Raw genomic sequence first — 19,633 nt, forward strand, 5'->3', positions numbered from 1 at the left:
CAGCAGTGCACAGCCCATGGCACTGAGATCTAACACTGCTATCTGTCAATCATTCTGTCTGCAGTAGTGCACAGCCCATGGCACTGAGATCTAACACTGCTATCTGTCTATTTTTCTGTCTGCAGCAGTGCACAGCCCATGACACTGAGATCTAACACTGCTATCTGTCTATTTTTCTGTCTGCAGCAGTGCACAGCCCATGACACTGAGATCTAACCTGCTATCTGTCTATCAATCTGTCTGCAGCAGTGCACAGCCCATGACACTGAGATCTAACACTGCTGTCTATCAATCATTCTGCCTGCAGCAGTGCACAGCCCATGGCACTGAGATCTAACACTGATATCTGTCTATCATTCTGTCTGCAGCAGTGCACAGCCCATGACACTGAGATCTAACCTGCTATCTGTCTATCAATCTGTCTGCAGCAGTGCACAGCCCATGGCACTGAGATCTAACACTGCTATCTGTCTATCATTCTGCCTGCAGCAGTGCACAGCCCATGACACTGAGATCTAACACTGCTATCTGTCTATCATTCTGTCTGCAGCAGTGCACAGCCCATGACACTGAGATCTAACACTGCTATCTGTCATTCTGCCTGCAGCAGTGCACAGCCCATGGCACTGAGATCTAACACTGCTTTCTGTCAATCATTCTGCCTGCAGCAGTGCACAGCCCATGGCCCTGAGATCTAACACTGCTATCTGTCTATCATTCTGCCTGCAGCAGTGCACAGCCCATGGCACTGAGATCTAACACTGCTATCTGTCTATCATTCTGTCTGCAGCAGTGCACATCCCATGACACTGAGATCTCACACTGCTATCTGTCATTCTGCCTGCAGCAGTGCACAGCCCATGGCACTGAGATCTAACACTGCTATCTGTCTATCATTCTGCCTTCAGCAGTGCACAGCCCATGGCACTGAGATCTAACACTGCTATCTGTCTATCATTCTGCCTGCAGCAGTGCACAGCCCATGGCACTGAGATCTAACACTGCTGTCTGACTATCATTCTGTCTGCTGCAGTGCACAGCCCATGGCACTGGGATCTAACACTGCTATCTGTCTATCATTCTGTCTGCAGCAGTGCACAGCCCATGACACTGAGATCTAACACTGCTATCTGTCTATCATTCTGTCTGCAGCAGTGCACAGCCCATGGCACTGAGATCTAACACTGCTATCTGTCTGTCATTCTGTCTGCTGCAGTGCACAGCCCATGACACTGAGATCTAACACTGCTATCTGTCAATCATTCTGTCTGCAGCAGTGCTCTGCCCATGGCACTGAGATCTAACACTGCTATCTGTCTATCATTCTGTCTGCAGCAGTGCACAGCCCATGGCACTGAGATCTAACACTGCTATCTGTCAATCATTCTGTCTGCAGCAGTGCACAGCCCATGGCACTGAGATCTAACACTGCTATCTGTCAATCGTTCTGTCTGGAGCAGTGCACAGCCCATGACACTGAGATCTAACACTGCTAACTGTCTATCATTCTGTCTGCAGCAGTGCACAGCCCATGGCACTGAGATCTAACACTGCTATCTGTCTATTATTCTGTCTGCAGCAGTGCACAGGCCATGACACTGAGATCTAACACTGATATCTGTCTGTCATTCTGCTGCAGCAGCGCACAGCCCATGACACTGAGATCTAACACTGCTATCTGTCTGTCATTCTGTCTGCAGCAGTGCACAGCCCATGCACTGAGATCTAACACTGATATCTGTCTGTCATTCTGCTGCAGCAGTGCACAGCCCATGACACTGAGATCTAACACTGCTATCTGTCAATCATTCTACCTGCAGCAGTGCACAGCCCATGACACTGAGATCTAACACTGCTATCTGTCTATCATTCTGTCTGCAGCAGTGCACAGCCCATGGCACTGACATCTAACACTGCTATCTGTCTATCATTCTGCCTGCAGCAGTGCACAGCCCATGACACTGAGATCTAACCTGCTATCTGTCTATCAATCTGTCTGCAGCAGTGTACAGCCCATGGCACTGAGATCTAACACTGATATCTGTCTGTCATTCTGCTGCAGCAGTGCACAGCCCATGACACTGAGATCTAACACTGCTGTCTGTCTATCATTTTGTCTGCAGCAGTGCACAGCCCATGACACTGAGATCTAGCACTGCTATCTGTCTATCATTCTGCCTGCAGCAGTGCACAGCCCATTGCACTGAGATCTAACACTGCTATCTGTCTATCATTCTGCCTGCAGCAGTGCCCAGCCCATGACACTGAGATCTAACACTGCTATCTGTCTGTCATTCTGTCTGCAGCAGTGCACAGCCCATGACACTGAGATCTAACACTGCTATCTGTCTATCATTCTGCCTGCAGCAGTGCACAGCGCATGGCCCTGAGATCTAACACTGATATCTGTCTATCATTCTGTCTGCAGCAGTGCACAGCCCATGGCCCTGAGATCTAACACTGATATCTGTCAATCATTCTGCCTGCAGCAGTGCACAGCGCATGGCCCTGAGATCTAACACTGATATCTATCTATCATTCTCCCAGCAGCAGTGCACAGCCCTTGACACTGAGATCTAACACTGCTATCTGTCTATCATTCTGCCTGCAGCTGTGCACAGCCCATGGCACTGAGATCCAACACTGCTATCTGTCAGTCATTCTGCCTGCAGCAGTGCACAGCCCATGACACTTAGATCTAACACTGCTATCTGTCTATCATTCTGCCTGCAGCAGTGCACAGCCCATGACACTGAGATCTAACACTGCTATCTGTCAGTCATTCTGCCTGCAGCAGTGCACAGCCCATGACACTGAGATCTAACACTGCTATCTGTCTATCATTCTGTCTGCAGCAGTGCACAGCCCATGGCACTGAGATCTAACACTGCTATCTGTCTATCATTTTGTCTGCAGCAGTGCACAGCCCATGGCACTGAGATCTAACACTGCTATCTGTCAGTCATTCTGCCTGCAGCAGTGCACAGCCCATGACACTGAGATCTAACACTGCTATCTGTCATTCTGTCTGCAGCAGTGCCCAGCCCATGGCACTGAGATCTAACACTGCTATCTGTCATTCTGTCTGCAGCAGTGCACAGCCCATGGCACGGCGATCTAACACTGCTATCTGTCTATCATTCTCCCTGCAGCAGTGCACAGCCCATGGCACTGAGATCTAACACTGCTATCTGTCTATCATTCTGCCTGCAGCAGTGCACAGCCCATGGCTTTGAGATCTAACACTGCTATCTGTCAATCGTTCTTCCTGCAGCAGTGCACAGCCCATGACATTGAGATCTAACACTGCTATCTGTCAATCTTTCTTCCTGCAGCAGTGCACAGCCCATGACACTGAGATCTAACACTGCTATCTGTCAGTCATTCTGCCTGCAGCAGTGCACAGCCCATGACACTTAGATCTAACACTGCTATCTGTCTATCATTCTGCCTGCAGCAGTGCACAGCCCATGACACTGAGATCTAACACTGCTATCTGTCAGTCATTCTGCCTGCAGCAGTGCACAGCCCATGACACTGAGATCTAACACTGCTATCTGTCTATCATTCTGTCTGCAGCAGTGCACAGCCCATGGCACTGAGATCTAACACTGCTATCTGTCTATCATTTTTTCTGCAGCAGTGCACAGCCCATGGCACTGAGATCTAACACTGCTATCTGTCAGTCATTCTGCCTGCAGCAGTGCACAGCCCATGACACTGAGATCTAACACTGCTATCTGTCATTCTGTCTGCAGCAGTGCCCAGCCCATGGCACTGAGATCTAACACTGCTATCTGTCATTCTGTCTGCAGCAGTGCACAGCCCATGGCACGGCGATCTAACACTGCTATCTGTCTATCATTCTCCCTGCAGCAGTGCACAGCCCATGGCACTGAGATCTAACACTGCTATCTGTCTATCATTCTGCCTGCAGCAGTGCACAGCCCATGGCTTTGAGATCTAACACTGCTATCTGTCAATCGTTCTTCCTGCAGCAGTGCACAGCCCATGACATTGAGATCTAACACTGCTATCTGTCAATCTTTCTTCCTGCAGCAGTGCACAGCCCATGACACTGAGATCTAACACTGCTATCTGTCTATCATTCTGCCTGCAGCAGTGCACAGCCTATGACACTGAGATCTAACACTGCTATCTGTCTATCATTCTGCCTGCAGCAGTGCACAGCCCATGACACTGAGATCTAACACTGCTATCTGTCTATCATTCTGCCTGCAGCAGTGCACAGCCCATGACACTGAGATCTAACACTGCTATCTGTCAATCTTTCTTCCTGCAGCAGTGCACAGCCCATGACACTGAGATCTAACACTGCTATCTGTCAATCATTCTTCCTGCAGCAGTGCACAGCCCATGACACTGAGATCTAACACTGCTATCTGTCTATCATTCTGCCTGCAGCAGTGCACAGCCCATGGCACTGAGATCTAATACTGCTATCTGTCTATCATTCTGTCTGCAGCAGTGCACAGCCCATGGCACTGAGATCTAACACTGCTATCTGTCTATCATTCTGCCTGCAGCAGTGCACAGCCTATGACACTGAGATCTAACACTGCTATCTGTCTATCATTCTGTCTGCAGCAGTGCACAGCCCATGGCACTGAGATCTAACACTGCTATCTGTCTATCATTCTGTCTGCAGCAGTGCACAGCCCATGGCACTGAGATCTAACACTGCTATCTGTCTATCATTCTGCCTGCAGCACTGCACAGCCCATGGCACTGAGATCTAACACTGCTATCTGTCAATCATTCTGTCTGCAGCAGTGCACAGCCCATGGCACTGAGATCTAACACTGCTATCTGTCTATTATTCTGTCTGCAGCAGTGAACAGCCCATGACACTGAGATCTAACACTGCTATCTGTCTATCATTCTGTCTGCAGCAGTGCACAGCCCATGACACTGAGATCTAACACTGCTATCTGTCTATCATTCTGTCTGCAGCAGTGCACAGCCCATGGCACTGAGATCTAACACTGATATCTGTCTGTCATTCTGCTGCAGCAGTGCACAGCCCATGACACTGAGATCTAACACTGATATCTGTCTGTCATTCTGCTGCAGCAGTGCACAGCCCATGACACTGAGATCTAACACTGCTATCTGTCTGTCATTCTGTCTGCAGCAGTGCACAGCCCATGGCACTGAGATCTAACACTGATATCTGTCTGTCATTCTGCTGCAGCAGTGCAGAGCCCATGACACTGAGATCTAACACTGCTGTCTGTCTATCATTCTGCCTGCAGCAGTGCACAGCCCATGGCACTGAGATCTAACACTGCTATCTGTCAATCATTCTGCCTGCAGCAGTGCACAGCCCATGACACTGAGATCTAACACTGCTATCTGTCTATCATTCTGTCTGCAGCAGTGCCCAGCCCATGGCATTGAGATCTAACACTGCTATCTGTCTATCATTCTGCATGCAGCAGTGCACAGCCCATGGCTCTGAGATCTAACACTGCTATCTGTCTATCATTCTGTCTGCAGCAGTGAACAGCCCATGGCACTGAGATCTAACACTGCTATCTGTCTATCATTCTGTCTGCAGCAGTGCACAGCCCATGGCCCTGAGATCTAACACTGATATCTGTCTATCATTCTCCCAGCAGCAGTGCACAGCCCTTGACACTGAGATCTAACACTGCTATCTGTCTATCATTCTGCCTGCAGCAGTGCACAGCCCATGACACTGAGATCTAACACTGCTGTCTGTCTATCATTCTGCCTGCAGCAGTGCACAGCCCATGGTACTGAGATCTAACACTGCTATCTGTCTATCATTTTGTCTGCAGCAGTGCACAGCCCATGTCACTGAGATCTAACACTGCTATCTGTCTATCATTCTGTCTGCAGCAGTGCACAGCCCATGGCACTGAGATCTAACACTGCTATCTGTCAATCATTCTGCCTGCAGCAGTGCACAGCGCATGGCCCTGAGATCTAACACTGATATCTGTCTTTCATTCTGCCTGCAGCAGTGCACAGGCCATGACACTGAGATCTAACACTGCTATCTGTCAATCATTCTGCCTGCAGCAGTGTACAGCCCATGTCACTGAGATCTAACACTGCTATCTGTCTATCATTCTGTCTGCAGCAGTGCACAGCCCATGGCACTGAGATCTAACACTGCTATCTGTCAATCATTCTGCCTGCAGCAGTGCACAGCGCATGGCCCTGAGATCTAACACTGATATCTGTCTTTCATTCTGCCTGCAGCAGTGCACAGGCCATGACACTGAGATCTAACACTGCTATCTGTCTATCATTCAGTCTGCAGCAGTGCACAGCGCATGGCCCTGAGATCTAACACTGATATCTGTCTATCATTCTGTCTGCAGCAGTGCACAGCCCATTGCCCTGAGATCTAACACTGATATCTGTCAATCATTCTGCCTGCAGCAGTGCACAGCCCATGGCACTGAGATCTAACACTGCTATCTGTCAGTCATTCAGTCTGCAGCAGTGCACAGCCCATGGCACTGAGATCTAACACTGCTATCTGTCTATCATTCTGCCTGCAGCAGTGCACAGCCCATGGCACTGAGATCTAACACTGCTATCTGTCTATCATTCTGCCTGCAGCTGTGCACAGCCCATGGCACTGAGATCTAACATTGCTATCTGTCAGTCATTCTGCCTGCAGCAGTGCACAGCCCATGACACTGAGATCTAACACTGCTATCTGTCATTCTGTCTGCAGCAGTGCCCAGCCCATGGCACTGAGATCTAACACTGCTATCTGTCTATCATTCTGCCTGCAGCTGTGCCCAGCCCATGGCACTGAGATCTAACACTGCTATCTGTCTATCATTCTGCCTGCAGCAGTGCACAGCGCATGGCCCTGAGATCTAACACTGATATCTATCTATCATTCTCCCAGCAGCAGTGCACAGCCCTTGACACTGAGATCTAACACTGCTATCTGTCTGTCATTCTGTCTGCTGCAGTGCACAGCCCTTGACACTGAGATCTAACACTGCTATCTGTCTATCATTCTGCCTGCAGCAGTGCACAGCCCATGGCACTGAGATCTAACACTGCTATCTGTCTATCATTCTGCCTGCAGCTGTGCACAGCCCATGGCACTGTGATCTAACACTGCTATCTGTCAGTCATTCTGCCTGCAGCAGTGCACAGCCCATGACACTGAGATCTAACACTGCTATCTGTCTATCATTCTGTCTGCAGCAGTGCACAGCCCATGGCACTGAGATCTAACACTGCTATCTGTCTATCATTTTGTCTGCAGCAGTGCACAGCCCATGGCACTGAGATCTAACACTGCTATCTGTCTATCATTCTGTCTGCAGCAGTGCACAGCCCATGGCACTGAGATCTAACACTGCTATCTGTCTATCATTCTGTCTGCAGCAGTGCACAGCCCATGGCACTGAGATCTAACACTGCTATCTGTCAGTTATTCTGCCTGCAGCAGTGCACAGCCCATGACACTGAGATCTAACAATGCTATCTGTCTATCATTTTGTCTGCAGCAGTGCACAGCCCATGGCACTGAGATCTAACACTGCTATCTGTCAGTCATTCTGCCTGCAGCAGTGCACAGCCCATGACACTGAGATCTAACACTGCTATCTGTCATTCTGTCTGCAGCAGTGCACAGCCCATGGCACTGATATCTAACACTGCTATCTGTCATTCTGCCTGCAGCAGTGCACAGCCCATGGCACTGAGATCTAACACTGCTATCTGTCTATCATTCTGCCTGCAGCAGTGCACAGCCCATGGCACTGAGATCTAACACTGCTATCTGTCTATCATTCTGTCTGCAGCAGTGCACAGCCCATGGCTCTGAGATCTAACACTGCTATCTGTCATTCTGTCTGCAGCAGTGCACAGCCCATGACATTGAGATCTAACACTGCTATCTGTCATTCTGTCTGCAGCAGTGCCCAGCCCATGGCACTGAGATCTAACACTGCTATCTGTCTATCATTCTGCCTGCAGCAGTGCACAGCCCATGGCTCTGAGATCTAACACTGCTATCTGTCAATCGTTCTTCCTGCAGCAGTGCACAGCCCATGACACTGAGATCTAACACTGCTATCTGTCTATCATTCTGCCTGCAGCAGTGCACAGCCCATGGCACTGAGATCTAAAACTGCTATCTGTCTATCATTCTGTCTGCAGCAGTGCACAGCCCATGGCTGTGAGATCTAACACTGCTATCTGTCTATCATTCTGCCTGCAGCAGTGCACAGCCCATGACACTGAGATCTAACACTGCTATCTGTCTATCATTCTGTCTGCAGCAGTGCACAGCCCATGGCTGTGAGATCTAACACTGCTATCTGTCTATCATTCTGTCTGCAGCAGTGCACAGCCAATGGCACTGAGATCTAACACTGCTATCTGTCTATCATTCTGTCTGCAGCAGTGCACAGCCCATGGCACTGAGATCTAACACTTCTATCAGTCTGTTATTCTGCCTGCAGCAGTGCACAGCCCATGGCACTGACATCTTACACTGCTATCTGTCTATCATTCTGTCTGCAGCAGTGCACAGCCCATGGCACTGAGATCTAACACTGCTATCTGTCATTCTTCCTGCAGCAGTGCACAGCCCATGGCACTGAGATTTAACACTGCTATCTGTCTATCATTCTGCCTGCAGCAGTGCACAGCCCATGGCACTGAGATCTAACACTGCTATCTGTCTATCATTCTGTCTGCAGCAGTGTACAGCCCATGGCTCTGAGATCTAACACTGCTATCTGTCATTCTGTCTGCAGCAGTGCCCAGCCCATGGCACTGAGATCTAACACTGCTATATGTCTATCATTCTGCCTGCAGCAGTGCACAGCCCATGGCACTGAGATCTAACACTGCTATCTGTCTATCATTCTGTCTGCAGCAGTGCACAGCCCATGGCACTGAGATCTAACACTGCTATCTGTCATTCTGTCTGCAGCAGTGCCCAGCCCATGGCACTGAGATCTAACACTGCTATATGTCTATCATTCTGCCTGCAGCAGTGCACAGCCCATGGCACTGAGATCTAACACTGCTATCTGTCTATCATTCTGTCTGCAGCAGTGCACAGCCCATGGCACTGAGATCTAACATTGCTATCTGTCTATCATTCTGCCTGCAGCAGTGCACAGCCCATGACACTGAGATCTAACACTGCTATCTGTCTATCTTTCTGTCTGCAGCAGTGCACAGCTCATGGCACTGAGATCTAACACTTCTATCTGTCTATTATTCTGCCTGCTGCAGTGTACAGCCCATGGCACTGAGATCTAACACTGCTATCTGTCTATTATTCTGCCTGCAGCAGTGCACAGTCCATGGCATTGAGATCTAACACTGCTATCTGTCTATCATTCTGTCTGCAGCAGTGCACAGCCCATGGCACTGAGATCTAACATTGCTATCTGTCATTCTGTCTGCAGCAGTGCACAGCCCATGACATTGAGATCTAACACTGCTATCTGTCATTCTGTCTGCAGCAGTGCACAGCCCATGACATTGAGATCTAACACTGCTATCTGTCTATCATTCTGCCTGCAGCAGTGCACAGCCCATGGCACTGAGATCTAACACTGCTATCTGTCTATCATTCTGCCTGCAGCAGTGCACAGCCCATGGCTCTGAGATCTAACACTGCTATCTGTCAATCGTTCTTCCTGCAGCAGTGCACAGCCCATGACACTGAGATCTAACACTGCTATCTGTCTATCATTCTGCCTGCAGCAGTGCACAGCCCATGGCACTGAGATCTAACACTGCTATCTGTCTATCATTCTGCCTGCAGCAGTGCACAGCCCATGACACTGAGATCTAACACTGCTATCTGTCTATCATTCTGTCTGCAGCAATGCACAGCCCATGGCACTGAGATCTAACACTGCTATCTGTCTATCATTCTGTCTGCAGCAGTGCACAGCCCATGGCACTGAGATCTAACACTTCTATCAGTCTATTATTCTGCCTGCAGCAGTGCACAGCCCATGGCACTGAGATCTAACACTGCTATCTGTCATTCTTCCTGCAGCAGTGCACATCCCATGGCACTGAGATTTAACACTGCTATCTGTCTATCATTCTGCCTGCAGCAGTGCACAGCCCATGGCACTGAGATCTAACTCTGCTATCTGTCTATCATTCTGTCTGCAGCAGTGCACAGCCCATGGCACTGAGATCTAACACTGCTATCTGTCTATCATTCTGCCTGCAGCAGTGCACAGCCCATGGCTCTGAGATCTAACACTGCTATCTGTCAATCGTTCTTCCTGCAGCAGTGCACAGCCCATGACACTGAGATCTAACACTGCTATCTGTCTATCATTCTGCCTGCAGCAGTGCACAGCCCATGGCACTGAGATCTAACACTGCTATCTGTCTATCATTCTGTCTGCAGCAGTGCACAGCCCATGGCACTGAGATCTAACATTGCTATCTGTCTATCATTCTGCCTGCAGCAGTGCACAGCCCATGACACTGAGATCTAACACTGCTATCTGTCTATCTTTCTGTCTGCAGCAGTGCACAGCCCATGGCACTGAGATCTAACACTGCTATCTGTCTATCATTCTGTCTGCAGCAGTGCACAGCCCATGGCACTGAGATCTAACACTTCTATCTGTCTATTATTCTGCCTGCAGCAGTGCACAGCCCATGGCACTGAGATCTAACACTGCTATCTGTCTATTATTCTGCCTGCAGCAGTGCACAGCCCATGGCATTGAGATCTAACACTGCTATCTGTCTATCATTCTGTCTGCAGCAGTGCACAGCCCATGGCACTGAGATCTAACATTGCTATCTGTCTATCATTCTGCCTGCAGCAGTGCACAGCCCATGACACTGAGATCTAACACTGCTATCTGTCTATCTTTCTGTCTGCAGCAGTGCACAGCCCATGGCACTGAGATCTAACACTGCTATCTGTCTATCATTCTGTCTGCAGCAGTGCACAGCCCATGGCACTGAGATCTAACACTTCTATCTGTCTATTATTCTGCCTGCAGCAGTGCACAGCCCATGGCACTGAGATCTAACACTGCTATCTGTCTATTATTTTGCCTGCAGCAGTGCACAGCCCATGGCATTGAGATCTAACACTGCTATCTGTCTATTATTCTGCCTGCAGCAGTGCACAGCCCATGGCACTGAGATCTAACACTGCTCTCTGTCTATCATTCTGTCTGCAGCAGTGCACAGCCCATGGCTCTGAGATCTAACACTGCTATCTGTCTATCATTCTGCCTGCATCAGTGCACAGCCCATGACACTGAGATCTAACACTGCTATCTGTCTATCATTCTGTCTGCAGCAGTGCACAGCCCATGGCACTGAGATCTAACACTGCTATCTGTCTATCATTCTGTCTGCAGCAGTGCACAGCCCATGGCACTGAGATCTAACACTTCTATCTGTCTATTATTCTGCCTGCAGCAGTGCACAGCCCATGGCACTGAGATCTAACACTGCTATCTGTCTATTATTCTGCCTGCAGTAGTGCACAGCCCATGGCATTGAGATCTAACACTGCTATCTGTCTATTATTCTGCCTGCAGCATTGCACAGCCCATGGCACTGAGATCTAACACTGCTATCTGTCTATTATTCTGTCTGCAGCAGTGCACATCCCATGACACTGAGATCTAACACTGCTATCTGTCTATTATTCTGCATGCAGCAGTGCACAGCCCATGGCACTGAGATCTAACACTGCTATCTGTCAATCGTTCTTCCTGCAGCTCTTTTCACCTGCCCAGACCCTTGGCCGAGTGCTGTACATACACAGGATCCCCGCTCTGCTATACACATTATTTGCACTCTCTCCACGTTTCCTATATCTGCATTGATCAGTATCATAGAGCTGAGAACAGCAGGTATTTCCCGCCATAGAAACATGTACAGTGGGAAGCAGTGTGACTCTGCATTGCAACCTATTGTTTCTTTACGATTATGGGTGCACAGTATATGGAAAGTTCTTGGAACGTCTAGATACACCAGATTTTGTGATCAGTAGTGCCTTTAGGGTGCCGCATGTTTAAGACATTCTTTTTTGGGGGTGTTTCCCATTGGCTTATTTAGTGAACTTAAAAATGGTTGAAAAAAACCCTTTTTATCAATGTGTTAAAGTAAAAAACATCTTGGAAAATAAAATTCTCAAAACATATGGTGTTTTTTGGTTAAAAATGCATCAAAATCATCTGATGGAGACCGTACAATAAGGCTTTGTCAACACTACAGCATGGATTGCACTTGATGCCTCTGCTACATTACGTTACAGTGCATGTGAATGGGGGTTGCATTGTGACCCACAAATAATTTCCTTTTTAGCGGCTTGTTTGTTACATTACCTTGTAGGATGCAATGCTGCCCCCCTCACTTGCACTGTCAGGCGGTGGCATAGAGACGTCTTGTGACTAATGTCTCGGTCATAGTATTCATGTTTTGGCAGATTAAGATTTTCTTAAAGGGAATCTGTCACCAGGTTTTCCCAATATGAACTACAGGCAACGGCTTCAATGCCTTTTTTGCAGTAGTCTAGAATCTTTGTCCCACACACCCGCTCTGTAGCCCAATAAACACCTTTCATTACCCCCACATAGCGCGGTCCTGTATGATGGGCATCGTTGGTCTTCAGTGCCTTCTGTCTCCTCACAGTCATCGTCCTCCTGCTTGCTTCATGTGGATTAGTGATGGGCAGTCCGGCTCTTTTTGGTGATCCGGCTCTCTCACCATGAAGAGCCGGCTCTTTTGGATCCTAAATGGATCCCTACTAAATATGTGTTCACAATATGTGAATACATATTTTAAAGAAAGTGAATGTGTTCGAAACTCCGCCCATTCATGGCTGAAACCCACCCATTTGTAGTTAATGAATGGACGGGGTTTGGTAATGTGCGCCAAGTTGCGTCCGCAGAACACCGGAATTTTACGCCCAGTGAGAGCCATTTAGAGAATTCAGTTGCCCTCACCGGGGTGCCGGCTCCCATCGTTCACAGCAGGGAGCTGGCTCTTTGTACCGGATCATTCGCGAATGACCCATCACTAATGTGGATAATGCATCCCACGTCCTCTACACATAGTGAAGGGCGCCTGTGCAGGACACTGTGCGGATGATGTTAGATGCGTCATCTACATGAAGCAAGCAAAAGGGCGAGAGGGGAGGCTACAGATCAAGACCAGCAACACCCAATCTGATCACACCGCACTGTATGGAATAATAAAGGGTATTTTTTGGTCTGTGCAGACTTCTGTAGAGCTTTCTAGACTGCTGTAAAAGAGGCCTTAAAGGTTTTGGCTATAGTTTATATTTGGAAAACCTGGTGACCGGTTCCTTTTTCATTTTAAAGGCGGGACAGTTTGCATTATTTTTTTAAATTGTTCATAATTGCTATCTAAATGCAAAATTAAAAAGCCTGTCCATGACTTTGATATTACTGGCCTATCTAAGTCATCAATATCAGAAGGGTAGGGATCAGACTCCCGGCTCCTGCACCAATCAGCTGTTAGGTCATGTGACAGGTGCGTGTAAACAGTGCATAGAACCACAGCTCGAGAAACTGAGTAGTGGCCATTCACGAGTACTGTAGCAGATTTTTCCATTCACTTTATTTTTTATTGGTCTTTGCAGATGCTAAATATGTCTCGAAAAATGAGCAGAAAAGCAAATATCTCTAGCTCGCTAGAGTCCGAGGATATCAGTCTGGAAACAACAGTTCCCACAGATGACATTTCCTCATCCGAGGAGCGCACGGGGTCCCCGAAAATCACTCGTCAGCTGATTGAAAGGAAGGAGCTTCTCCACAATCTTCAGCTGCAGAAGATAGAACTTTCCCAGAAGAACCTAATGATTGACAACCTGAAGGGAGAATACCTTACCAAGGTATGTGCTCTAGGAGATCTCAACCTGTGTTCTGTGAATGTCATCAATAGCGTTGTGTGGAGCAGCCAACATTGGTGCCATTTCTACATGCCCAAACCTGAAGGACTAAGGCTGTGTGCACACGTAGCGATTTTTAAGCGTTTTTGCCGCAATTTTCGGCGCGAAAACGCTTAAAAATCGTGTACAGAACGCCCCCCATGCATTCCTATGGCATTCCGCACATGCTGTGCTAATGCTGCGCTTTTTTCCGCGGCGGAATCGCATCGCGGAAAAAATCGCAGCATGCTCATTCTTTGTGCGGAATCGCAAAGAATTGCCGCGATTCCGCACCCATAGGAATGCATGAGAATTGCTGACTTCCCGCATGTGGCTATGCCCACCATGCGGGAAGTTAAGCGTCTCATGTGCGGTTGGTACCCACGGTGTGGAGGAGAGGAGACTGTCCTCCAGGCCCTGGGTATCATACCCCTGTAAAAAAAGAATAAAAAATAAAAAATCGGGGTATATTTACCTTCCGGCGTCCCGCGATGCATTCCCGGCCTAAGCGTTCCCAGTAATGCTTTGCGGCAAGGCCCTGTAATGACGTAGTCTCGCGTGACTCTAGCGGTCTTGCGAGATCGCTATAGCAACGCGAGACTACCTCATCACAGGTCTCGCAAGACATCGCTGGGAACGCTGAGGCCCGGGAATGCAGCGCGGGACGCCGGAAGGTAAATATACCCCGATTTTTTTTATTTTTTTTAGCATTTTAACATCCTATCTTTTACTATTGATGCCGCATAGGCGGCCTCAATAGTAAAAACCTGGTCACACATGTCAAACACTATGTTTGACGAGTGTGACCAACCTGTCAATCACTTTCCAAGCGATGCTTCAAATCGCTTGGAAAGTGCTTGAATATCGCACGCGAAAATCGCGATCATAATCGCGGTGAAATCGCGCGGAAAAAACCGCGCGATTTCTGGGAAGGAGTCCGGTTTTTAGTAAGCGTTTTAAAACGCTACGTGTGCACATAGCCTTAGTCTGATGAACGTAAGGGTTAATATGACCAGCCTTCTGCCAAATATGGGGTTTCTGTCCATGAATTGCTAGAAATCACTGATATCTTTTACTTGGAAATCTGATTTAACCCCTTCGTGACCTTCGCCGTTCTAGTACTGCTATGCGGGAGATGCCTTTGTACCCGGAGCAGTACTAGGACGGCGGCACGATCGCGCAGCATTTACGCTGGGCGCCGCAGCGATCGCGAGCGGGTGTCAGCTGTATGTGACAATGGTGGGCATTTAACCCCTCTGATTCTGCTGTCAGTAGAGACAGCGTCATAGAGAAGCATCGCATAGGGAGGGGGCTTCCCTGCACTCTCCTAACAGGACATCACGACATGATCGCGACATGACCCCTGGCTCCAAGATGGCCGCAGGGTCCTGCAGGTAGGGATGGCTTGTGAGCAAGCAGGCGCCGGCAAGCCTCCTTCCCTGCCTGTCAGATCGCTGATCTGGTATTCTGCATTTTCTCAGAACTTCTGGAGTGAACAGGAAAACAGGATTAAGGTAAGTACTTCTTAAAGCATATCTAAGCTTTTCAGAAATCAATAGACCAGTGTATGTTGTCTCTGTATGCTTGATGTTTTAGTTTGTTTTTTCTCTTAGCTCATATTTGGAGAAATTAGCTGTTCTGATGACTTATATACACTATTCATAGAATATAAGGGGAAAAACTGTTTTCTAACATCTCCAATTTGGAAATACAGTAGCAGGATCGATGAGGACATACATATTTTTGTGTGTGTGTGTCCTGGAATATGATTCAGCACAAACATGCTCCCTCCCTCCCTCCTCCCCTCTTCATACACTATGAAGAAATATGATGTGAAGCATTTAGTGAGCTGTACCCTGAGACAAACCTGACATTGAAAGTTCAGAGTAAAGCTATCTAACAACATAGTGGAAAACTTAAAAATCACATGAGCGCTTACTGAATGATAGATGGGGTTGTGTCTTCAGCTGCTATGGTCAAAATAGGGGTCGGTGTCAACCCAAACTGAGGTAAATATCAAAACATAAAAATTAGCCTGCGCTATAGGACACCCCAATAAACACTGATTGGCTGCAAATAAGCCCAGATGGTGAAAGCCCCACTGGGGTGTATGTTAACAGCCCACAAATAAAGAAACAGTAATTAGATAGAATACAGTATGGTCAAATAAAAGGGTAATATGATGTCCTTTTAATAAATATAGAGTGCACATCAACTGGTCAGGTGGCTCAAGGCATGAGAACAGACCTTAAAAGATCATAATACTTATAATCAAGGAGTCAAATATAAGACTATACAAGAATAAAATAGTCTCCGTACTTGGACGCTTTGCGGCTTCATCGCCCCAGAGTGTGACCCGGATACCACTTGTGCCATCCATCTGCCTGAGCCACCACAAGTTTCCGCCACCTAACTTGTATCCCGGTGAGTCCTATGCAGCACCTGTCTGCTCATGACATGATATACCAGGCGTGATTTCATTATGGGCACAGCATCCATTGGTTTTAATGCTGTGAGAGTTTAACGTTTCTAATGTTTTAAACACTGTGTGAGTCTGAGAACTATTTTATTCTAGTATAGTCTTATATTTGACTCCTCTATTTTGACTCCTTGATTATTAGTATTATGATCTTTTAAGGTCTGTTCTCACGCCGTGAGCCACCTGACCAGTTGATGTGCACTCGATACTTATTAATAGGACATCGTATTACCCTATTATTTGACCATACTGTATTCTATCTAAATACTGTTTCTTTTTTTGTGGGCTGTTAACATACACCCCAGTGGGGCTCTCACCATCTGGGCTTATTTGCAGCCAATCAGTATTTATTGGGGTGTCCTATAGCGTAGGCCAATTTACTCTGTCGCCTAATTGGGGGACACAGAACCGTGGGTGTTATGCTGCTGTCCACTAGGAGGCGACACTATGCATAATCTGAAAAAGATTAACTTTGGCTCCTCCTCTGCAGTATACACCCCTGGACGGCGTCAGCCTTCTCCAGTTTTTGCTTAGTGTCGCAAGGAGGCACACCTTTTTTCTTCCTTTTTTTTTTTTTTTTTTCCTTTTTTCGTCCGGAAATACAGATGAAGAAAAGAGGGTCTCCAGCGAGACTCCCGGCATGGCTCCCTCCTCGGTCCCCTATTAGGGGTACCCGGTTGAGGTCGAGGTGGCTATTCCACATGTCGCTCCCTCCCCAGTCCCTCGGGTCCTGGTTCGAGGTCGAGACCACCCTCCTTCCCCAACCCATTTAAGGGGTCTGGGTTGAGGTAGAGGCGAGGATGAAGACCCCCTGACGGTGACAGACGCACCCTCCCTAATCCCCCGCAGGGGGCATTAGGTTGAGACGCCTCAGGTAGGGTCGGAGATCAGGCAGCATTCCGCAGCTTCCAGGGACCCCAGGCCGGCTGTGGGATCCTGTTGGGGCCGGGGGAGGGTGCGGACAGGATGGCACAGCAGAGACAGGGCTTTTTCTGCGTCCCTGTCTCTGCAGCAGCAGCGGCTCCATAGCGCTTCAGGGGCCCCACATACAGAAACCGCTACCCCTGCTACCCCCACCGCTATCCAGTCGACCATTCTGGGGGGGTCTGGTACAAATCCGCCCCCCCCCCGGACTACCGCGCCGCTCTGGAGCCCTCCTGGGCATCAGGCCTCTAATTTAGACCGCGGCTTCGGCCTAGCCGAAGCCGCCGCCTTTTTCCCACCCCCCGGATGACCAAAATGACACACTGGAGTGTCATAGAAGGGGCGGATTGAGGCAGAAAGGGGGCGTTTTTACACAGCCCAGCGCGCCCTTTTCAGCTCTCCGCCCCCTCCTCCCTCTCCTCAGAGTCCCGGTGGCCATTTTTTCTGGATGAGATCCAGGAGAGGAGCATCACAGCGGTCTCCGGGGGGCACAGAACTGGGATCTGTCGGCGCTGGACCTAGGGGCACACCGGTGGGGTAAGCTCACAGCTTGGTTCTCATTACTCAGCTGTGAATCTATACTTCCTATAAGGCTCTCTGTGGGTTCCCTCTGCGTAGCCACCCCTGTACGATCCCTGATAGCCAGCCTCTGTGCACTATGCCGGGCTCAAGGAAGAGAACCAGGCAGGAATGTTTCTATGCATTCTGCACAGCCTGCAAAGCCACGCTCCCTAGTGGCAGCACGTATCCGCACTGCCGGGACTGCATCCTGAACTCTGGGTCAGAACCCCAGGGAGTCCCTACTGACGCTTCAGTGTCACAGGCCACGCCGGAATGGGCAACTCAGATGTCTCAGTCCATGACACAGTCCATAGACAACCTAACTGCTACATTGCTGCAAGCTCTGCAGAGTCGGGCCCCGGCTATGGACGGTACACAGCAAACGGACAGCTTGTCTCAGGAACATGCTGCTTCCGACTCTCACAGACGTAAGCGGACCCACAGGTCTCGATCACCTGAGTCGCACTATAGCACAAGGTCGTCCCCCTCCAGGGAGAGACAGCGTCATTCCAGGTCTCCTGGGCAGTCCCCTGCCACAGACAGACAGTGCAATTTACCACAGGGATCCCCCACCACAGAAGACCCCCGCCCCAGGTCGCCCTCCAGGGATCACCTTAGCGAGGCACAGGATTCGGAGGGCATCTGTGACTCCGACTCAGATAACGAAACGGACAAGTCCGTGGTACCTTCTCCCCCTAGCAATACAGCGCTAGTTGAGGACATAATTTCTGCCATTCATCGGGTGCTAAAAATTCCAGAGTCGGCCCCGGAAGTCCCAGAACATAGGATTTGCTTCGAAAGTGTTCAGAAACCACCTAAGGTCTTCCCTAATCACCATGAGTTTGAGAAAATACTTACCAAACAGTTTGCGCAGCCTGAGAAAAAATTCGCTAATCGCAAATATTTGGAAGCGAAGTACCCCTTCCCACAGAAAGACACCAAACAATGGACAGATCCACCTGAAGTGGACCCTCCGGTTTCTAGGCTAGCAGCGCAGACTTTACTCTCTCTGCCGGATAGCTCAACCCTCAGGGACGCAGCAGACCGGCAAGTAGAACGCATGGCTCGTTCTATTTTCGAAGCGGCAGGCGCCTCTCTGGGCCCTGCGTTTGCTTCAGTTTGGGCAGCCAAGGCCATCCTGGCTTGGGCCAAAAAACTACAGGGGGGTCTTCAGGCTTCAAATCCTGAGCTCTCGGACCAAGCGGTCCAGATAGCAGTGGTAGCAGACTACATGATTCATGCAGCCCTGGATTCCGCCAGAGGTGTAGCGGGAATAGCATCAAACGCCATCACGATCCGACGCATCCTCTGGCTGCGAGAATGGAAAGCGGATGGGGCCTCAAAGAAGTCCCTCACGCGACTTCCGTATTTTACTGGAAGACTTTTCGGCGAAAAGTTGGACACCATGATAGCCAATGCCACTGGGGGTAAGAGTACCTCTCTCCCTCAACTAAAACCGAAACGCACGTTTAAACGAAGAAACCAGATGCGATTCCGATCCTTTCGGAATTCCTCGGGCTGGTCCGTTTCGTGCCCAGTGCAAAACCGTAACCGTTCTCCACGCAGGGACAACCCACGGACGCAGCAGCGACCGGACAGGGCTTTGCAGTCGAAAGCAGGCCAAGCGAAACCCAAGGGAGGAAAACCTCAGAACTTCGCTTCATCATGACTCGCGACCTCCGGAAGACACCCCACCAGTAGGCGGCTGACTTTTACTCTTTCAGCAAGTCTGG

General features: G+C 49.0%; 1 protein-coding gene across 2 annotated transcripts in view; it reads left to right on the forward strand.

Moving 5' to 3' along the window:
• Positions 1-19,633, forward strand: part of PIBF1 (progesterone immunomodulatory binding factor 1) — a 278,563-nt gene that overhangs the window by 41,348 nt on the left and 217,582 nt on the right. For both annotated transcript variants that reach the window (XM_073580380.1, XM_073580379.1), the window contains exon 2: positions 13,649-13,900. In XM_073580380.1, coding sequence (XP_073436481.1) covers positions 13,649-13,900 — 252 coding nt within the window. The remainder of the gene's footprint in view (positions 1-13,648; positions 13,901-19,633) is intronic.

Source organism: Dendrobates tinctorius, unplaced genomic scaffold, assembly GCF_039654945.1.
Source record: "Dendrobates tinctorius isolate UK_male_01 unplaced genomic scaffold, ASM3965494v1 ptg000064l, whole genome shotgun sequence".
In the NCBI taxonomy this organism is placed as follows: domain Eukaryota; kingdom Metazoa; phylum Chordata; class Amphibia; order Anura; family Dendrobatidae; genus Dendrobates; species Dendrobates tinctorius.